This window comes from Calonectris borealis, chromosome 10, assembly GCF_964195595.1.
Source record: "Calonectris borealis chromosome 10, bCalBor7.hap1.2, whole genome shotgun sequence".
NCBI classification, from domain to species: domain Eukaryota; kingdom Metazoa; phylum Chordata; class Aves; order Procellariiformes; family Procellariidae; genus Calonectris; species Calonectris borealis.
The window spans coordinates 24,825,536-24,847,282 of NC_134321.1; the positions used below are offsets into that span (position 1 = coordinate 24,825,536).

Sequence of the window (21,747 nt, forward strand, 5' to 3'; positions counted from 1 at the left end):
TTCCAATTAAAGTCTGAACAAGCTTTTAGCAAGTATTTTTTTACAGAAAGTAAACATTCAATCAGAAAAGTAAACATTCAATCAGAAAAGAGATATATATATTCCTACGTTAATAAAGAAAAAAAAAAATACCCAGGCTTTCATCCGTATAGCACAAAGGAAAAAAAGTAAGAGTCAAAGATGCAACCTTTTTCTCTTTCCCTACCATTCTAGGATTGTACCTAAAAGCGGTAACTTAAGAAAATCACAAACCCTAAAAACCACTATCAGCGATGCAAAGTCAGGCATGTAGTTTCATTAGCAGCCTATAGGAAGGTGCAATTCAGAGACATCCAAAAGGTGCCACCATCTCTGATGAATTGCCAGCAGCGCAACAGAAGGTGCCAGCCACAGTGAAGCGCCGTGTAAAACAGCCAGAAGGTCTTGCAGAGTAAGATGGCTTTGCTTCTGCAACTAAAAACCAAATTTCATGGTACCTGAAAATTGGATTCATTCTTGTTCCAGCTGGTTCCTAAAGTAATACCAAATACCAAAAGTGGCTGCTCAGCAGCTCGCACAATCCCAACAGCAGGACAAGAACCTGCAGGTTCTTGACGAGATCTGAAGGCCAAAGACTACCTTGTCAGGGAGAACAGATGGAAGACAGGGAGCTTGGTCTGACACTGAACAGCGGTGACAAAACTGTGTGGTCAGTTTTCTTTTGACCCAGCTCTTCGAGCACGGTCGGATGTGCTACTTCATCTTCGGCTCAGTTGGGCAGCTGCTTCATTCTGCAACATGACAGCATCTTCAGATACACCGACGGAACTGCACACTATTCTGAATCTGCCCAGTCATCCAATTTCTTATTCAGATTAAAGCATCTGGAGTCAGGAAAGAGTAAACACCAACTTTTTGCCAACAAATGTGAAGCACAGGCATGTCAGGCTGCAGTGGTGAGTCACTACCAGTGCTAAACTAACTAGCAGTAGTTGCACCTAAAACCATGCAGGTGACTCTCTGCCAGCAGGTTCCTGGGCGTTGGCTGTTCTGGTCACGCGCGACCTTTCTGCTGTTTGACTCAAGTATTTGCGCTAACCAAAAAAATCTTGTCACCCTAAGCATGAAAAGCAAGCGTATACTGACGATAGCCGATAGCTAGGAATTCTGTCCCTATGGAGAAAGACAAAACCCAAGGAACTTGCTTTTATAAACCAAATCTTGTTTTTGAGAGCTGTTACTAAATAATCATGACTACCAGCTAAAAAGAATTAATGCTTTCCCCATCCTAATAAGGCACAAGTTCAGACTATTCTTTAGATCCAGGTAGGATCACACTTTAAAAACCTCTTCCCCAAGCTGTCAGTAGCACAGGCTCAAGAGTCTTCTTCCTGACAGAGATGTCGGTCTTCTAAATGGAGAGATATTAATGCTCAGAATCTAAGACTTTGGTAATTGGCTTAATAAAGGCTCATTGTCCATTTGGCGATAACAGGAAGCTAATGTTCTGCTGCTGGATCAAATACTTTACTCTTTATCCCTTGATAAAGCCTTGAGCTGCTTTAATTTGAATTCCAGGGTAGAAGCCATACAGGAAAATAAGATAAATACCATTTGAGATTAGTAGAAGCTGCCTGAATGTTTACTCAATATAATTTGGAATAAGGATACAAACTGTCCTAGTTAGCAACAGTCTCATCACCAGAAATTAAGGGAAACATGTTTGTGATTATGAAATTGCCAAATTGAGCGTTTTCCTTAGCTTTGAGTTAGCATGCACCTGAATACTTGGAGACTGTTTTAATCTAAAATTTCTGTGTAAAAAACAGGGAGCAAGATTTCAAGGAGAAGATAAAGGAGAAACTGTCTTTTTAATGTCAAGAAATACAAAGTAGCATATGCTAAAATGAACAGTTGTTTTTCCTTCTCTCCTGAAACCTAAATATGGAGATTTGTAATTCCTCAAACACATTACTGTTTGAAAAGTAGAAATAATCAATCAGTTTCAAAAAAAGACAAAAAATACTGTTATTGAGAATAATGAATTATGCAAGCGCTAGTAGGAATTTATTTTTAAAAATTCTGCTCTTCTAATACGTACGATCTCTTTAAAACTATACACTATATCATCAGTTTTAAAGTTTCTCCTGCCTGTAAGCACGTTACAGTATTTTAGCACAGGACATTCACAACTCGAATGTCCACCTGCTGACATTTTTAAAAGTAAAATCACAGAGATATTTTAAAAATATAAAGTTGTTCAAAATTCTTGCAACATAAAGAGAACTGGGCCAGGTACATTTTTGGCCTTCGCAAAGTGTCGTTCTAACCCGGTATTTGATTCAGTAAAAATCCATAGTATTTGTGGGTTCTGCCCACAAAATCATTTTCAGCTTAGTTAACCAACTTTGACTCTTACTTGCTAAGCTCATGGAAATCTGGGTGTGCACACTTGTAACTCACTTGAGCCTAGCTTAAACTCACTTCATCTATATGTAGCTAACTCAAGCTTTGCTTATGTATGTTGCCTTAATCAGCAAGTAGTAGATTACCTATATCGTCCTAGTTACATATCAGTATATAGTAGGTTTTAAGTAAATTTTAAACTTTCTCTCAGGTTTTCTCCAGCATAATCACAAAAATCAGCTTTCATTACACTGCTCCCACTTGGTATATTATCTTTACTTCAGAAATAGTCTACTATCTAGAACCAGATCCAGCTTATTCGTTTGTTGGCTTTTTTCTTTTTTTTTAAAAAACACAGTTACTGGATCGAAGACATTTTACAAGCACTTCTATTGATAATTATCAAACCTGATGACTTAGTTAAGAGCAGTATGTCCCAAAGTCACAGGGTTGGGTAAGGTAAGGCTGGCTGATACAGAATTCAGCATACAAGGATGAGGTCTCAGATTACCTTGGAGATGCCATGGTCAGTATACAAGGGAAAAAAGTTCATTCTGCAGCTGTGATGGCTCCTTCTTGTGGAAATTTGCCTTTGCGCTGAGAAGCAGCAACCCCCCTCCTTTACTGAGAAAGAACAGTAACTCTCTTGGAAGAAAAGAAAGGAATAGGATGAAGTCATCTTTTGAGTAGTTTGTACATGAGTGTTTTTCCCAGCCACCACTAATGAATGTTTGCTTGAAGCTTTCATATATAAACATTCAATATAATACTCAAAATAATCATATACTCAAAATAATCATATTAACTAGCTGCATTGCTTGTTTTTGAGCTCACAGAAGTGATCTTTGTAGTTTTTAATTGTTTTTGCTAAGTCGTTGGGTGGAAAAATACCTTTTCCTGGTCCTGTAAATCAATCTACATCATCAGCCTTTAAAAAACACAGGAATGTGAATATATTTTTGAAACTGTAACTTCCGTAAATATTTGGGGAGATGAATTTTACCATCTTATCCAGTGGGATCTCCAAAAAGCACGTATGTCTCTATTTTCTTTGCCTTCATCCTACAAAACTAGGTATGTGGGGACTTTCAGGTCTGCTCTTCTTTATCTTTAGGCATCTAAGTACATCTGAAAATCTGCCCTGTTCCTTCTCTGGGAAGTTAGTAGCTTCTCTTCAAGCCTTACTTGCAAGAAGCAAATGATCGCTACTGAATTACTGAATCCACGGCAAGCAGGAGTGTTATATTAGCTGGCAGATTCCTTTCCCGGAGACTAAATACAGCAACATCTGCAGTCTGGAATGTAGCTGGTGACCCACCCTCCCAATTCAGCATAGGCGACATTCCCTCCAGGCACTGTATTTTTTCTACACAGAAAAGAGTCAAAGAAATCGATGTTTTAATTAACAGCCATTCACTTGACAAGCTTTTAAGCGAAATATTCTCCTTCTCTTGTTTTCTTATTTTCTTACTAAAGCATTTTTGAATCACACTGCTTTACTATTTCAACAGGTCTGTTCTTGTTCTTCTGGCATTTGCATGCATCTATATTTATAAAACGTTTCTCCCGTCGATCAGCCTGCAGATAAAGCTCCCATTATAGCAAATGCAAAACTATGCAATCAGGGCAAGTGTCCTAGCAAATATACTCTGCTAGTTTACTGCACACAATTCAACAAGTATTTTCAATGCCTAAGTAAAAATTGTCATACTGCTCTCCAGGTACATAAACGATAAGCAGAATAGTTCTAGGAATCCTACCTGGGGACATAAGAGTTGTTAAACTGTAGTATAAAACCATATTTAGCATTTCTAGGGACCAATATCAACTCATCAATCCAGGAATATCCTTGTATTGATGGGGCAAACCTTAGCCTCGCCCTCTGACTTTGAGCATACTCCTTCAGGGTTTTTTTGGTGAGTTTGTTTGCTAATTCTACCAGATAAACATCATCTTAACATATTTTGCAGAGTATATGAGAAATTAAGTTCAGGAAGACTTGTCACCACTGCCACCAAAAGCATTAGTCCTACCCTCCCCTCTTCTGTGCTGGAAAGCCGTTTGCACGGCTATTCGATGAAACAGATTAAACTGGTCTGATCGAGGCTAAAACTAATCCAGGAAAATCTCATGAAACAGCGCAGAGGATGGTGCTCCCCAAATATGAGCACAAATAATTAATTTTCTAGTTCTGCAGCAAACTTAGTTTTAGTTTTCAGTTTCTCTCACATAAAAATTAATATTTATTTAGCCCCACATTGAAAATAGATTAGGAAGACTACTTAAAATGGCGCCTTCTTAAAACACAAAAACAACAAGCAGAAAACGCGATTCTTTTTCTCTTTTATTGATACTGCCAATGTGACTACCTTTACGCAGGCAGATTGCTTTCCTACATTAAACGCTTTTTTATTAATTTGGAAGTAACGTTTTGCCCTCTATGCCTCCTAAGGTTATCCAATTAACGCACAGTTATACTTTTAAAAAGCTTCCACATTTTCTCTTTAACATTTTTTTTTTCCAGATCTGTGTAAAGGTTACTTGGCAAGAATACATGCATATGACGTTAAATGGAGACCAATCCACCACTAAAAGGTAATGCACATAAAACATAATACAGTACTTCGACATCGTTTCAAATAAATACCCACATACAAATGTAGTAATTTTAAATGCAACAATATTTCTTATGAATCAATACTGTAACAGAAGATGGAAATATAAGTCCCCACATCTAGGAATAATAATGCTTTTTTCCAGCAAACAGAAATCTTTTCCCCACTGTCAATATTATTTCAATTTGTACTTTTTTTGAGGAGTGGGAAGGCTCCCCCCCAACAAGTACCAATTTAATCATTCATGTGAGCCTCAACAAACAGTAGAGACTGGTACAGCTTGTTGATGCACTTCTCCATTTCTGTTTCCTGAAATTACAATGATTAGATACAACATGCAAGAGAAGATACCAATGTTTTCTTGTTCACATTTGCAAACAATACTATGGTTAACTGCATCCACCACCATACAAAGCTAACATAACATCAATATTCCTGATACGTCCTCTGTACTGTTACCACAAATGTGTTAATACATCTTGCTCATTTGTTCAACATGAGTCCATTTGGTTCCCAAAGTATTCGGGTTTGTTTAGGTTTGCTTTTTTTTTTCTATACCCCTGAATTTGCAAGGATTTGCATGATGAAATATCATTGACTAACAGAATTTTTTACAATTCCTTGAATATATAATCTCTATAGTAAGACTACTCATTAAAAATGTGCGAAAGGGGAGTTCACTTTGCACTTATTGCTCCACATCTTTACTAAATTCCAAAACAGCTATTATGTTCTCCTAAGTTACAGGACTTAGACTAAGCTATTCTAAGAGTCTCCCTTAAAATTATTAAAGGCACTACTGGCAATAATTAACGACAGAAAGGCGCTGATATATAACACCCTATCATTGACAACTTTAGAATTTTTCTTTCTAAATGTACCATAATTTGGCACAATAAAATGAAAAAGTAACAAAACAATTCCAATTTGGAATTTAACTGGTATAGTTGTATAAAATTCTGTTAATCAATAATACTTCAACTTCCTAAAACCCAGGAATTCTGGAATTTATAGGTAATACTACTTATTTAATATTTTTCAAGTGCCTATTACTGTTTTAACCAGAGCAAAGTCAAGTTTTCTTCTTGTTACATTGAACTATTCCTAAGAATAATAATACAATATGAAAAAAACCCCAGAATTTGAATACCCTGGATTTCTTAATGAACATGGCAGTTGGAAAAAAAAAATAAAAAAAATCAGTAATTTAAACATATAAAGCTTAACATTTTATAATAATAAAAAAAGCTGCTGAAGCCAGCACACAGTTTAGCAGAGCTCCTGTTTTTTCTTGAAACTCTTTTCTAATCACAATCTAGAGCCCCCCAAAAATCTCTGCCACATGCTGATGTAGAATTCAAAAATCACAAGCCCAAATTGGAGAGAGTATGAGCACAAACCACTGCATTTATATAAACTCTTCTACATAAGGAATTAAAGAAGCTAAAGAAAAATATCAAAATATCAAAAGTGCACAGGTTTAACAATCAGATAAAAAATGAGCATCTGCAATGAAATAAGAAATTCCCCCATCCGAACATTTCTAGTAGATCATAAACTAGTATGGTGATCATTACATTTGAAGTAGGTTTCTTCAGCACTTGTAAGTTTTCTTACTGCAGCAGCACTTATAGGTAAAGCTTGTTTGTTTTATAGCTTCAGACATAAAAGGAAAGTTTCAGGTAGTATATAGGAAAAGGTGTTTTCAAAAGTTAGGATCAGGTCAGTGGTTTCCATTCTTTGTGCAATGGGCTACCACTTTTAACCATAATGAAAGAGGCTAAGAAATGCTGTTGCACTGTTGGAAAGGCCTTCTCCAGGGACTACTCTACAGCTGAAAAATGGAAAAATAAAAAAGCATTAGAAGAAAGAAAAAAAAAAAATCAGTGTTTATTTCTCAATTAAAGAACTGAAAACCTAAAACAACGTGCTGCAAAAGCAGGTTAGTTGGTTGAGGGTGTCTGTTAGCTTGCTGGGGTAGAAGCAGCCATTTTAGCTCGCAGATGCTTTCCAAGCTGATGAAACAATGCTTTATGGGTTTAACCTGGAAGCAATAGCTTTTGCAGAAAGAAGGTTTCTTACAAGTACTGAATAAAGCTTTGCTGTTCAAGCACAAGTTAACAGCAGTGAACGTGCAAGAAACATTTTCAGTGAAGCTTTAAGTTCTCCAGAAACATGCAGGTCAGTATATCATGCAGGCCAATGCAGAGAATATCATTCAGAAGAAGAGCCTGCTTGCAGAGGTAGGTGATGGCTTAAGAAATTTTCCATGCTTTATCCCAACCCATTGAAAGTGATATGAAAGACTTACAGCAAATGTACGTTTCAAGAAATTGTTAATCAAGAATTACAAGACTCAGTCTGAAATATTATCTAAAAATACAAACAGCAGGATCAAGTCACCTTACCACCATGCCTCATTTCTTTTTATAACAGGTGCTAAAAGAAGTTAAACCATAACCTTGACAAGTTCAAACAGCAGTCAGGTTTCTTGGCTTCTCTGTTTTTTAAAGATCCACAGAAATGAATGAAGATGGAAATGACTAGTAAGACTATTGGGGTAATAGCAAAATTGTTCATACTGGGAACTGAAAGTGTGAGCCAAGACTGATAGTAATAGTCACTGTCTGGTAGCACTGAAATCTTTATAGAAAGTTCCAGTTAATTTGAAAAAACTAACAATGCATTCAATCAGTTTCTCCAATTTGCCAATAGTATTTTGCAAAAATACTGCCATTAGAGACATGGAAGCAGTGAAAACTGTATTAAAGCTCCCTACCATAGTGGAAGCAAAATTTTAACTGTTTCTATTGGAGCAAAGAAAGTTAGCACTCAAATGCCTGCTTTTACAAAGTATTTTTAAATTACACTTAATGCAGGAATGAGAAGAATAAAGGCCTTTTGGAAGATTGTGCAGCAAAGAAGAGAAAAAAGCAGGATTGAAAATTGTTAAAAGATGTCTTGCTTCTAAAATATCAAACCTGCTATTTAGCAATATTAAAGCTCAAATTCAGGAGAATTCAGTGTTTTCTAAAAAAAGTAATAATAGACGCACAGGGCCTAGTTTCTTAAGCCAGAATTCCTATTTGTTTAAACTTCTTAAGCAGTGATGTTTAAGCAACATATTAGACTTAAATCACTTGGGGTTTTTTCCCTCCTCTCAATATTGGTAAATGCAATTCTGGCATTGGACTGTGGCATTCTGATGTTTCCCAGCTTTGTAGCAAGGTTTCTACAATTCCATTTGTTTAAAGTCTCATTGTATGAATTTAGAAGTCTTTTCCCTGCCACCCCTAATATCTGGGAAGCCAAAATCCCATGTGGTTTCCCGTCACGGGGAAAACAAGCTGTGCTCCTTATTACCTTATATTAGTACTGTGATATCTCCTGACTACTTATAGGCAGAGCGGCAATGCACAGGAAGCAAGCTGCTGATCATCTATAAGAAATGGTAGTGAGATGAGGCAGTACCACACCAGGAATATTAGAATGGCTTTATAAAACACCACTATCAAGCAGACAACTGTGCAGTCTCGCATTGCTTTTAGTAATACTATAGGCATACAAAATTATTTGAAAGATTACAAAATGAACAGGGCTTTACATTAAAATAAAGTTTGAGGCTAGGCACTTTACAACTCTGGTTTAAAGAAAAAAGCGTGCCTTGTGCTCCACAAATTTTCCACAATTTTAGAAGCAACATTTTCAATCTTTTTCTCTTATGTAGGCACCAATTATGAAGTACACTTTTATATTATCAAACATATTGTAATTAAGTGGCTAAAAAGGCCCCTTAAAAGTTCAATAGCAGACAAAGGTTTATTTGTTTTTAAAGATTAATATGCATACTAAGCTACTTCATAAATAATTATTAGCAGGATGATCTGGTTCAATTTCCTGTGCCTATAATGTAGAGCCCTGTGAAACATGTGCTTGCATAAGGAATGCAATATCTTTTGTGTATTTAAAAAAAAAAGATCAGAGCTCTGACATACTGTCCTATTTAGATTAATACTGAAAGCTGAAAAAAACTGTTTTGTGACTGACAATACTAGACCATAGTCACATTAATTCTACACATATATGTTGTGTGGCTACAGTAATATATAAAACAGATTCTTTCCAAAGTGTTACGCTTGCAAGGAGCAACGTGAGAGCACGAAGATCCTTTCAGGACATGACACTTTTCCACAGCATAACTTCTTAAAGTGGAACTGTCTACCAGGTAGGATCCCAATTCTTAAAATTTTAAGTTTTATATCAGATGGGGTAAATATTGCATATTTTTAATATATATGTGCAAGTTTCTTCTGGTTAACCCTCTGAAGAGAGGGAAGCAGAGTGTAAATAACGTACCCTACCACGTTTTTTTTCTAGCTTTTATAGCCTATAAAAGCTTTAGGACTTTGGTCAGTGGTGATATGCAAGTTCTTAACATCTGCCACAATAGGCAAATCAATTTTGGTTCCAGTTTCAAAATGCTCTGCATTTTCAAGACACACCTCTCATTTTAACATTTGCTTTTCACCACTTCTTAAGCCACAATAACAAGGAAGGTTTTCTGTTTGTTTCTGCCCGTGAAAGCATTTATTGAAGTATGCTGCAACCCTGGAGAAAGGATCACATTTGTGCTATACAAACTACAGTTAGTAGCACCAGATATACTATATCAGGTGTACTCTTTTAACACTTACCATAAACAGCAAAACCCATACATGTTAATTGTGGAAAAAGCTAATTCCCTTCCACCATTAACTTGTTAATAGCATCCCCATATTTATGAATTAGTTACAGTTAAGACCACCATAATACAATTTGTATTACCTGGTTCAACAACATACTAGTACAAGTCAACTCACTGCGACATTAGATAGTGGGGATTTACGCTGACAGTTACAGCATAAAATACGATGCATAATATGATTCTTCTACATACCTGTCCTAGTCACAATAGATTTTATATTTCTCACTACAAAAAACCTGGTTGTTAAGGACAGATCCTTCAGACCTGTCTCCACAGGACCGAATATGACTTACAGTAGGGTTACTGCTCTTGGCTTTGGAAGCAGATTTTGTGCGCACCCTTTTGGACTGCTCGTGGTCTAGCTCCAAATGTTCCAGGCGCTGGGTCAGTGCCAGTTTCTGCTGGATAGCCATCCGAAGCAAGGAGTTCAGAGTCTTCTTCTCATCCTCAGCTGCTGCAAGCTGCCGCTGCATTTCATCCAGCTGTGTGACATATTCGTCACATCTGCAATGAAATATATCAATCTTTAGCAATCCTGTTTCCATCTATAAAACATGAATCCTTGTGTCCGGCCGACGTTAGCAGAGTGATAGCTTTGCAGTGGCTTGCATACACACTCTTTTAAATAGGAACTTCAACCAAACCTGTAGAACGTCACAATTACTTTTCACTGGGGTTCTTACAATCTCACGCTCAGCACTTACATTCACGCCTTTCAAGATGTAGTATAATTAACAGCATCCTTAGATAACGAAAGTATGGAGTCTGATATAGAAGTACTCATGTCTAAAGATTAGTAAGATGTCCTTCCGTAGTGAGCAGACACAATGCAGTCAGGCTACTTCTGTCTCTGCTTACACAGAGACCAAATGGTTCTAGGCTCTAGGCTAGAAAGGGAGCCTGAGGGGAACAGCAGGAGTGCTGTAAAATGACCATTACTAAAATGGCTATTAATACCATTTGACGAGCACCTGAACTTCATAGTTTGTTACTTTACACATGGAGTCCAAATAACAAATTTCCAGTGGTGACTGAACAGCATTGCTAAAAAAAAGCATCTTTCATAATTCTACTGTAACCTCCTCCGATTCCTGATGTAAAAATTTGATAAATAGTTTTATTACTGTTTTCTCTATAGCAAGTGGCCTTTATATAATTGTTTTCACCATCAAAATTGATTTTGAAACAATTAAACAAAGGAACTGAGTGTTACTGGGAACCCTGCAGGGGAAGCTGTATGAATGCCTGCAAGCTGTTTCACCTACAGTCATCTTCACTGAGCTTGGAAGCTACTCAACTTGCACAGCGCATCATGAACAATTTAAAAAATTAACATCTTTACATGTAGATGCATATTGCCTGCACAAAGACGACCGATTATGCGTATGGGTAGAGAAATAAATATTCACTGGAATTTACAACGGTCACATCTGTAACATACAGCTTTTCATAAAAGCAAAAATATCAGTAGAGAAGTTCCTTTTAACATCAGAATGGAAAAGCCCCTGACTTTAAGGGACATTTATCATCATTGAGTAATATAAAGCAGCTGGAAAAAAAGCCACCGCAGAACAAAACTGCATTCACATGCAGATTCATCAGCTGTGCTTATACTATCAAGTCCCAAATTCTGCTCACCCTGAGTTCAAATAGCAGGATTAGGCCTATATTCCTCATTATATTTGCTTGGGAAAAGAAAAAGGGAAAGGAAAAAATAGAATTTATTTTTGAATATATATGGAGATAAAACAATAACCCAGAATTATTCATATAAAACCTGCATGAGCTACAGCTGCAATGTAGCTTAGCATACCAGAAGGTTTTGGGTTTAGGCCACTATGTGAGCGGGAATCCATCCACTCAGATCTCTGTGCATCCTGCTCTTGAGTTCACCACGGTTTCTCACACTGTGGAGCACAGCGGAAACCCAGTGGTGGGGCGTTTCTCTTTGTAAAAAAAACCTTAAACTTGCCAGAAGTCCAGCACCTGCTCTTTTCTCTTCGTAGCCAGATGGACTTCACAAGGCAACACCAACCCATACACCTCAGTGAGGGGAAGCAGGCCAAGGGCCAGATCTCATCCAATTTACCATTAGCGCTAGAGAGGAACACAGACGGAAAAGGCCCTAGGAAGTCTGAAAACATGAAAATAAATCTTGGGGGCATAACAGTCCTCCCCTCTTATGGAAGGTGGCACCAGCTCCAAAATGAGGGCAGGGCTCAGAAACGAACAGCTGGCAGCACCACTGCTAACCCTGTGCCCTGTTGCTCCAGATTGTCAGAGATTATTTTCTACACTGGGGCTGGGAGCAAGGCACAGAATAAAGATTACTGGGAGGCCTGAGGGCTATGGGGTTTCCCTCTGGTTTTCAAACACGCTTATGACATTTGAGGTGAAAAGCGCAAGCCTGGTTATATCATCACAAGTTACCTTTCTGCTTTCTTTTCTACCCACGCCTCAAACCTGATTCCTTCAAACCTCCACTACTGCAAACCAGGGGAATGTCCAGAAAGTGTTAACAATTCCTTGAGGAATGTAACGTGATTGCTTCAGCAAAATATGATCTGGCACTGGAGTGACCTGTCCCCACGACCCTTGTTTAATTCTCAGTATTATCCTGCCAAGAGATTTGGGCAAAGTGAAATTATGGGGAGGTTTTTTCCCTCCTTTCCCAGCTCCTTCCTTGTGAAACAAAATGTATCCACCTTCTTTGTACAGAACAGGAAGTTAATTCAGCCCCAAAATTTTCAGCTCAGTGAAGCTGTGTCAAGACCGCTGCAGTCTGTCTGCTCATTTGACTGCCACCAGAGAAGTGCTAATCAAAGCCAGCCAAGGCAAGAGTGGCAGATTCCCCCCCCCCCGCCCCATTTAGAAACAAAAGAGATGATGAAAAGAAAACAAAACCATTGCAGTAAAGCAGAGTAGGGACTTCCCACACGGTCTTACTAATGTCCCTTAATCCTCCTCTCTAAACGTTTCTGGTATTACTCAAACGCCTCTTGGTCAAACACAGTCAGTTGTGCCAAACCTGATAGCTGACGGGTAACACGGACAAATGCCTGTCAGAGTCTAGAAGGCACTAAAGTCGTTTGCACATGAGCCAAGCTATAATTAAAGCCATGATTTTGACTCCAAAAGGTTATTGTAGCAAGTCATTATCTCATCAAGCTTTCTGTTAGCACAAAGGTTTAAAACATCAAACGGCTGTCCTTAGAAATTACAAGGCATTCACATTTCAAATATCTAAATTAGCTTTTTCCCCCCCACAAAATGCTATGCAGGGAGTTTTTCCTTCCTTTCCAACAAAAAGGAAGTGTTATCAGTAGCGTACACGCAGCTGCAGTTTTACTGTACCTAAATAACTGTTCTCTCATATACAGGAGAGGACTGGGGAGAGGCAGGAGCGTTAACCACTATGGCTACACAGAGTCATGCATCCTGAAACTGTTTTCCTGATCTTTAAGTCAAATGAAATGATGTAGCCTCAAAACCAAACCTCCTCCTGGTGCGAGCATGGCTGTCCAGGATCAGAGGAACACTACACTATGCAAAATTCAGCAATTGTTCACTTGAACAGAACAGCTGAGGATGGAAAAGTTTCCTAGAAGTGGATGTAGACGTTGCGTGCACAGGTGGACTGGGATCTGCCCTACTTCCTTCCTTCCTTCCTGCTGTTCACCGAGTCCCAATTTAATTTTCACAAAAAAAAAAGTCAGCCTCCCTAAGCATATAAGACGACACAGCCTCTAGCACTACTTTAGCTTAATGCAAAGCTAGTTGTAATAGCTATGGCAGCATTTTTCTGTGGTATGTGTATCTACATTTTCACTGCTTTGCAGATATAACAATAAAAGATCCTTCCCTTTTACAATTTCTTTTGCCATGTGCTGAGCTACTTCCCAGCTGTATATTCGATGCAAAAATCATTAGAAGGTCAGAATAGAAAATGTCTTTGTTTTAAAAGCACCTTTGAAAGAAAATAATTGAGCTTTCATACTTTAAAGAAGAATATGAAATCAGCATAAGCCTGTTGTACATTTACACATTCACAGTTTTAAGTGGATAGTGAACAGGTGGCTTTGATGTTGCCTATTTTCTTAGAACTGGTAATTAACAGCAAAAAAAGGAGCTTAAGGAAACATTAACTACATTTTTAAAAACAACACCAGCTAAACCAAACATCTACACAGAGGAAATAAATATCCTGAATGTTAAATATAATGATAAGAAATAAAACCTAAATCCTCTAAGACACTATCTGAAGCCAAATTATTGAAAAACATAACAATGGGTTGTCTCATTTTCAAAAGCTGCACACCACTACTTCCCACAAATGCCAGTTGTGCCTTATTTCTACATACCATTTTATTTAAGCTTTAGCATGTACTATATTTAATAACATTTATAGCTAATTCACTACTGAATCAAGATCTGTTCTGGAAAAAAAAGTGATGTAACCGTATGCAGCTGGGTATAACTATACTTTTTCCCCCTCCTCTGCGATCAATATGAGGACCATATGACAACTTCCAAGAAAGCAAGACAGATGTGACTGAAGGAGGCCTTTTGGGAGAAGCATCAACTGCTTCAACTTCTACCTCGAGAGATTAAATTGTCAACCTACATAAGAAATTAGAACATGGAGGATTAAAATCACTATTTTTTGGCTTCATTAAAAACTAGGAAACATATTAGCAGAGAAGCAGTTAAAATGACATGTAAATGAGCATTGACTGCATTCAGCTACAAGGGATATTAGCCACCTGCTATTTCAAACTGAATCTTTGTATTAGAAATTAATATTAAAGACTGAATTTTAACACATTCCCCCCATCTCCCCCTTACCCCAACCCCTGGTGGAAACCAGCTCATCTGCGGAGGAAGCGACAGTTTTGTATGATCAAAGGAGGAACACAGGGAAGAAGATTATGGCAGCAATAAAGCTACTGAATCTCCTTTCATAAGGTGGCCTTCCACTCTGATTGTGTGGCAAAGGCAGATGAGCCCCACGATGTACCACAGAGCTGTGCTCCTCAGCACCGAGGGTAAGATTTAGACTCAGTCTATACACAATTTGGATTTTTAAGTGGAAGAACACAAAAGGCTGTTACTAGGGATTGACAGCAGAAAACAGGCATGCCTTCAGAAACTAGATCATAACTATTATCTCACCCAGTCTGCCTGAGCTGGTCTCTTCTGAAGGAACTCACACTGGATAGAGTTTTGCATATCCATAAAACCAAACACATTTGTTTTTAAAAAAGTTGCTGAAGCAGAAGTATTAAAAAGCTTCGCCCCACACATGCAGGCAAGTCTGCCACGTGCATAAGTCCAAGTGCAGCTGCACCAGAACTCACACAGACCTGACTGCAGGACCAAGGCCCTCTGCTAGGTCAGCATCTTTTAGACATTTTTAGAAGCCCATTTAGAAGCCCATCTCTTGCCTTGGTTTGCACAGTTTGTGCAGATCCAAACTCCAGTAATGTGTTCTTCAAGCATCCCTGAAGAACAAAATAAAGCACAAATCCTGAAGAAGGCAGAAGAAAGAACACCCCAGATTTAGGCAGTTCAGGATTATAAATAAGCAAGTTCAAGGGAATATCTAGGGAAACCTTAGCCAATTGCTAATTTGTAATTACTTCCTCAATACCTTGCACTGAAAATCATCTGAGTATATTTGAAAGGAATAAATGCTGTGGCCTTTATTTGTATAAATCATTGTGATTTTCATTAAGAACAGAGAATAGTTTATAACCAGCTATAGTCTTCCAGAATGTTTACAATCAGCCATGTGTAATCAACGTCCATTAGTAAGAGCTATTAAAGAAAGTAATCAGATCACAAATCTCTCTTGTAGTTTGAAACATATGGGAAGAATTATCTCCTGCACTGAGAGGGAACAATCAGACCCACGTTGCTGGACACTACAGCTCTTCTAGATTTCCACCGATAAAAACCCTCAAGGAGAGATCATAAACTTTTACGGCAAATTCCCTCCTCCTAGAATTCAAAAGAAAACTCCTTTCTTTTTTATATTTAAAGGTTGAAATTAATAATCCTATGCCACTAGATTAGAAGTAATTTTTTAAAAATTACTATCGCACAGGCAGGACATTTTTCCCAGATCTTCACTGAAAGGGGTAGCAAGGGGAGGAGGATCGAATCCTGAACTCTCCATCCCTCTCTACCCTATACCACCGAACCTGTGCACATGCTTTGTTTTTTTTACAGACTATGAGCACTGACACTTCCTATTAATTGCCAAATGAAACAAAGACTTGCCTGTTTAAAAGACTATGGATACAAATAATTGCTGCTGCAGTAGTCTCTTACATAAGGTATTTTAAAGTAACTCACTTTCCATTTTGATTAAAAACAAAAGGGCAGACAAGCTACATAACAAGAGCTGGCATTATCTTTACTCTGAATATTTCTACGGCAGTACTGTTATATCACAGGAACACCTCCTGTGTTTTACTTTCCTTAACAGCAGGCATTCGAACAAAGCACCAAGGCACATAGGAATTAGTGGTGTGGACACAGCTAATTCAAAAAATGTCTGGGAGAAGAGTGCGAACTCATTGTTGCAACCCAGGTCCAGGGTCTATCTACAAGGGGCACCTTCACCAAGGCTGAGTCTCAACACACCCAGCATTACTTGTAGTAGTCATTGCAATCGCCAGAAGTCCAGAGCAGGCACATCAGTGTTATAAACATGACTACGTGCAAGACATCACTCACGTCTCTTTGTAGCATATCTATAAGACAGTCAAATGCCTTTGTCCTGCCTGGACGTCTCCTTACTCTCACGTGGGTGCTGGCAGCCCAGACGTTTTTCTCTCCAGACAACATTCATCACCTCTAGATCTAGCACCAGGAATAGGAGGCAAATGCTGTTACTCCCGTCTGGGAATCCCATCCTGGAAATTTTCAAAGTCACATTTTCTGTGTCTGGCTCCTCTGAGCATTTATCCTATGGGATATTTTTAGAGAAGTTGAATACTTCTACTGTGTGGAGTCCAGTATGAAAAGCCTTTAGCTATAATTCTCAATCCAGTAAGGACTGCACTGTTCTCTGCATGAATTTAAACTCCTTTATATTCTGCAGGCCTTTGATGTCCATGAACACAAGAATATTTTCCCAAATGCTTTGGAAAACTGACAGAGCTTGGATGATTCTGAACTGATGTATGTATTCATTTGAAACACCTTTTCTCCATTAATGAACAACAGCTAGCTGCTAGTTTCCTGTGTGTAATCATGGTTTTGTTTCTTTATCACAAGCACTATCTTGTTTAATCTCATGTTACATGCCGTCAGTCTTTCCAGTATGTTCTAACACTTGCCACTTGTCCCCTTGCTGACTTGCTGCAGAGTTTGTCTCTCCCTTTATTTACAGTTTATGAAACACTGGAACATGGGGATAGACATTATTTACATCTAGGAATATTTGTTCTCTGCTTTTCAAAGCTTTCTGCTTCTGCTAGATTTCTTAATTACTGTTCTATCTTTATTTTAGAGGGATGAGAAATGTCTGTTCTCTTATTATCCTTGCTTGTTCTCAGGCTCTGGAAAAGAAACCAAAAATAGATGAGCAGCAAAGCTGAGAAACCTGTGTCTTTAATAGAGGAGCGAAGATGTATCCTAAGTCTCTTCTCAGAGCCAGTTTAAGTCTGTCAGAGTTTATTAGGACAAATGCAACTTCATAGAATTGTTTGGTTTTGTTGCCTGGCCCTGAGCAAATAAGCCGGCAAGGAGCCACCTTGGCTGTTTTGAGCCTGCTTTACTCCGTCCACTGCAGGAGTTTGGCTGTAACCTGTCACACAGGAGGTACTTCTAGAGAGGAGAGATTATGGTGTCCTCCCATGAGTGCACTTAGTACTTAACATGCAAGTCAAAGAGACAAGAAACTTGCAGGCTATATCAAAAGACAGAAAAACAGCAGAAAAATAACACAGGGAAGGGAAAGGTGAAAAACCATGTTGTACTTTCATTATGTATGGTTTCTGACATTTTCTATATTTAGTAGAATTTTTTGGAAGGATGCTTACTCAAATTCTAGCAAATCAAACTCAAGGGAAAGACTAGATAACAAAATAAAATAACCTTTGCTTTTTAAAAAGCAGAATTGCGTTTAACCTCTCTTCTTGTCCAATCCATGACAAGCTTTTCTCAGTGCATTCTTTTCTGGGCTGTGAAGTGATGGCCATACTGGCCTCCTGCTCTTCATCTAACCATCCTTTAAGGACTTTAACCTGAATTGCTAGTTGATGAATCTGTGTACCTGTGCTTTCATTATCACTTGCAGTGCACTGTGGGAATTGCAGATTCAGAGGTGTTCTCCAAACAAGCAGCAGAACAGCCGTCTTACTCCCTCCTTTCTTACTGAAAAGTTAAGCTGAACAAGCCTCAGGCTTAAATTCCAAGTTGGATTTTTCTCATCTGTTTTGATACAGTATTTTCTTCCCCAGTAATCAGTTTTAAGAAACCTGAGCTCTAATGTGCTTGCAAGTTTGAATGACAAATTGCTTATAAGCAATCTAGAAACATATCTTGACCTACAAGACAAGGAAACGTGCTTCACTCCCACCCCAGATCATTAGAAAACAGGACATACTCACTTCAAGTTCCCTCAAAGCACTTAGAAGCTCTTTGTCTAGCAAAGAAAGGAATCAGTCTTTCTTCTGGCAATATTTTGGAGGAAGATGAATTCATTTATCTCAAATTTGCTACTAATCCCCTCCTCCTCACACTTAAGTAGGGATTTCTATTTTTCTGTATTAAAAAAAAAAAAAATCCTTTCCATTTTCTTAACCTACTAAATGAGAGTTAAAAAAAAAATTTAAGCCTACCATAAGATATTTTTGGAGGTTAAATATTTTTGCCAGGAAAACGCAGCAGCAATTCCTGGCTCTGTGCTCCCCGTGCACCACTTTGAAGTGACCTGAATACCACCAGCGGTACCTACCGCTAGTCTGGGAACTCCTGTTCGCACTCCACTCTTTCTTTACTTGGTGCTGTTAACATAGGGCGTTGGTCACATTAAACTCAATAAATACTCAACAAACACTTTGAAAGTAGCCCCTTGAGTCATATATACTTGAACAAAGACCTGAGTGAAATGACTTAACTGCAAATATGTGCTCTTTATACTTTTTTGTAATAGAGATGCAGTTAAAACTCGGAGACAGTTCAAACTCTGAGAGTAAACACTGCATTTTAAAGACCTATTCTGCCTTTTGGAAATTTCCATTGAAGATTTTATTTGAAAACAAACTAGTTATTAGTTGGTACTGCCCAAGATAAAAATTCTAACATGAGTGGTTTGTGTGAAGCCATATTTTCTTTTGCCAATTTGCAAGGATTTATTCTTTAAAATACAGAACATAACCATGCCAGATATTAATGTAGTTCAATGTTGCAAGCGTACTGCAAAAGTGACCGCTTTCTTTACAACGTTCAATCTCATCATATAAATACAAGCTATTCTGTTTTAAATTCCTAAGTAAATACATTCATAACCCCCTCAAAACAGTAACCACAGTAGCACATTTTGTATGATGAATTTTGAGAAAGATTTGGGAAATACTCTTTCGAACAGCTGCTCCAGATAGCAGGTGAACTACAGAAGCCAGATGGTATCCATAAAGAGAAAGAAGTACCACTTCATATCTTGTAATAAAGTTGAAGGCTGCACCCTAATGAACATGTGCTGCATCACCGTCAGGCCTTGTTTATTTACATTTTGCAGCACCCAAGCTGCCTGTTAGCAAGTGCAAACCTGCTTGACAAAGTAAAACAAAAAAGATGTTCAGCTTCTCTTCGGATTTTAAATGGAGAAGGGATTGTGTCTTTTTTTTCTGGTGAAAAGAGAGTTTACTAATGAAACATCAAAACATTTGATTGTAATACAGTGATACATAAATAGCTATTACAGTCTAACTAAGCAGATAAATTCCATTTTCAGCTCTACAGAGCAGATTTTAATCTGGCTTCCAGTGCTTTCAGCCTGTTTGTACATACAACAGGGATATGTGTGTTAATTAAGAAAATCTGGACTTTAACAGGACAGCTATTGCACGTACGTCTATAGCACATTACGCGTATCTTGATTTATTCCTTTGTATGACAGCTTAATTTTAGGCGTACAGTGCTGCAGCAGTCCCTCAGTGCTAGAAGCTGTTAATCTGTGTTTTGCAAGCCTTCCTTTGTCTCTAGGCTGAGGTCTTATTGTATTTTAATTACTTATTAAAAATAGCTGGTAGTATTGTCAAATTAGTGGGATTAACCTACTTTAAAAAGGAAATTAGGTCAGTTACTATATTCATGCCCAGCCTTCAACTCTCATGTATTGTTACAGCTCTCTTGCATCCTACAAAAAGGGTGGTTTCCAGTGGAAAATACAGATCTGTGTGCAGCAGCCTGCTTCATCCCACACTCGAACACAACACTGAAACAAACACGGTAGGGTAAAGGCCCCACCACTTGTCATTAGTCTCTGCTGATACAAACCTCTCGGCCAGAGGAGACTTACTGTAGGCTGTTAAGAGGTGCTCCATTAGCAGGTTGTTTGCAACGGTGAAGACAAATTGGGCTGTTGCATACTTCTGATACTTGAAACACACCTAAAAATCAGACCCCAAAACAGTTTTTGAGGTTGTCTTCACCAAAGCACCTAGGAACACCCTCTCCAAGCCTCCCTTCCCTGAAACGGAAACTTAGACGGAAGACCCACTGGCAGAGGAACGCACCAAGCTCCTCATCCTCTCTGACGGAGATCAGGGAAGGAAGGGGTGACAGTACCCTATCTGCAGTACAGGTCTTGATAGCTATCGTGGCATCTGAAACACTGGGCACACTGGAAGAAAGAAGCAATTCTTCATGCTCTGTGCCACTGCCACTGTCTCAGCCTAGACGCAAAATACACGGCCCAGCTGCTTATCTGCCATGCAACTGTCAGGAATGCAAGCGCTCACAAGACGGAAGGCTCAGTGGACCACGTCTCCGCTCACTCCATCCTCAGCTTTTTGAGTCCTCCTTTGCTCTTGGCCCCTTATTTTTTTCACTAGCGTTACTAAGTAAAGCATAAATTCAGAAATTATAATTGTTCATTTAGGCAGGGGAGCCTGCTGTGCATCCCCGATCAGAGCTCACTCTGCCTCTAATCACCCACAACTCCCTGTGAGAGCTTCAGTCTGTTGCTTTCAGAAAAACTTCTGTTCTGCCTCCAATTTCCCCAAGCCAAGGAATCTTCATCATTGTCTTCCCAGTAAAAGGACAAGATTGACCTCTAGATAATACACCAAGGCAGAGAGAGAATTATCCCTCTGGCATTTCTCTGACAATTCTTCCTCTCCAAACCAGTTCACAGTCACCCTCTCACGTTCACACTAGGGCAGGAAAATTAACATGTAGGGAAAACATACTGCAGTTACATGTAATTTAGACAGCTAGCTGTCTGCATCTAGGAAAAATAACTGAAAGTTTAACAGTTTTTCCTCTCAGCTTCAAGCTGATCTACAGCTAACAAAGAGATTGCAATTTCTGCATATTAATTACACTCCAGAAAAGGAGAGAGAGAGGAAAGAAAGTAGGACAAATCCAGCCTGTACAGGGCATTCCTTTCTCTAGCACAATGAGCTGCCACAATTCAACCTTTAGCATTCCTTGGTATCCATTTCTCCTTCCCATGCTTACCCACATGCACAGATACTGCCGAGAAAGGCTGAATCACCAGGAAGCCTAAGATTACTCAAGGAACGTGAGAGCTGCTGCAGAACCACCCCCACAAAAGACCCTACAGAAAAGCCTCCAGGAATCCTCATAAGCACCCTCGCGATTCCTTACTATGGTACTTCTTAGCAGATGACGGAACAAAAACCTTTTCTGTTTTGGCTTGGTTTACTTTTGTTTTGTTTTAAAAAGCATCCGGAGACAGCAGAGAACGAAGCAGCACACAGCAAATACAGACTCGCCCATCCCCTTGGAGTAGCTTAAAAGCAA

General features: G+C 38.7%; 1 protein-coding gene across 5 annotated transcripts in view; it reads right to left on the reverse strand.

Moving 5' to 3' along the window:
• Window positions 1-4,160: 4,160 nt before the first annotated feature.
• BICD2 (BICD cargo adaptor 2) overlaps window positions 4,161-21,747 on the reverse strand; it is a 101,236-nt gene continuing 83,649 nt past the window's right edge. The window contains exons 7-9 of one of the 5 annotated variants that reach the window (XR_012675112.1): window positions 10,038-10,248; window positions 9,503-9,608; window positions 4,161-6,834 (exon numbers count right to left, since the gene is read on the reverse strand). Coding sequence is in view for 4 of the 5 variants with exons in the window: in XM_075159460.1 (XP_075015561.1) it covers window positions 9,942-10,248 (307 nt within the window). In the remaining variant the exon portion in view is untranslated. Of the gene's footprint in view, window positions 6,835-9,502; window positions 9,609-9,669; window positions 10,249-20,361; window positions 20,603-21,747 lie in introns of those variants that run through there. The other 4 variants (XM_075159463.1, XM_075159462.1, XM_075159460.1 and 1 more) reach the window with 4 other exon arrangements.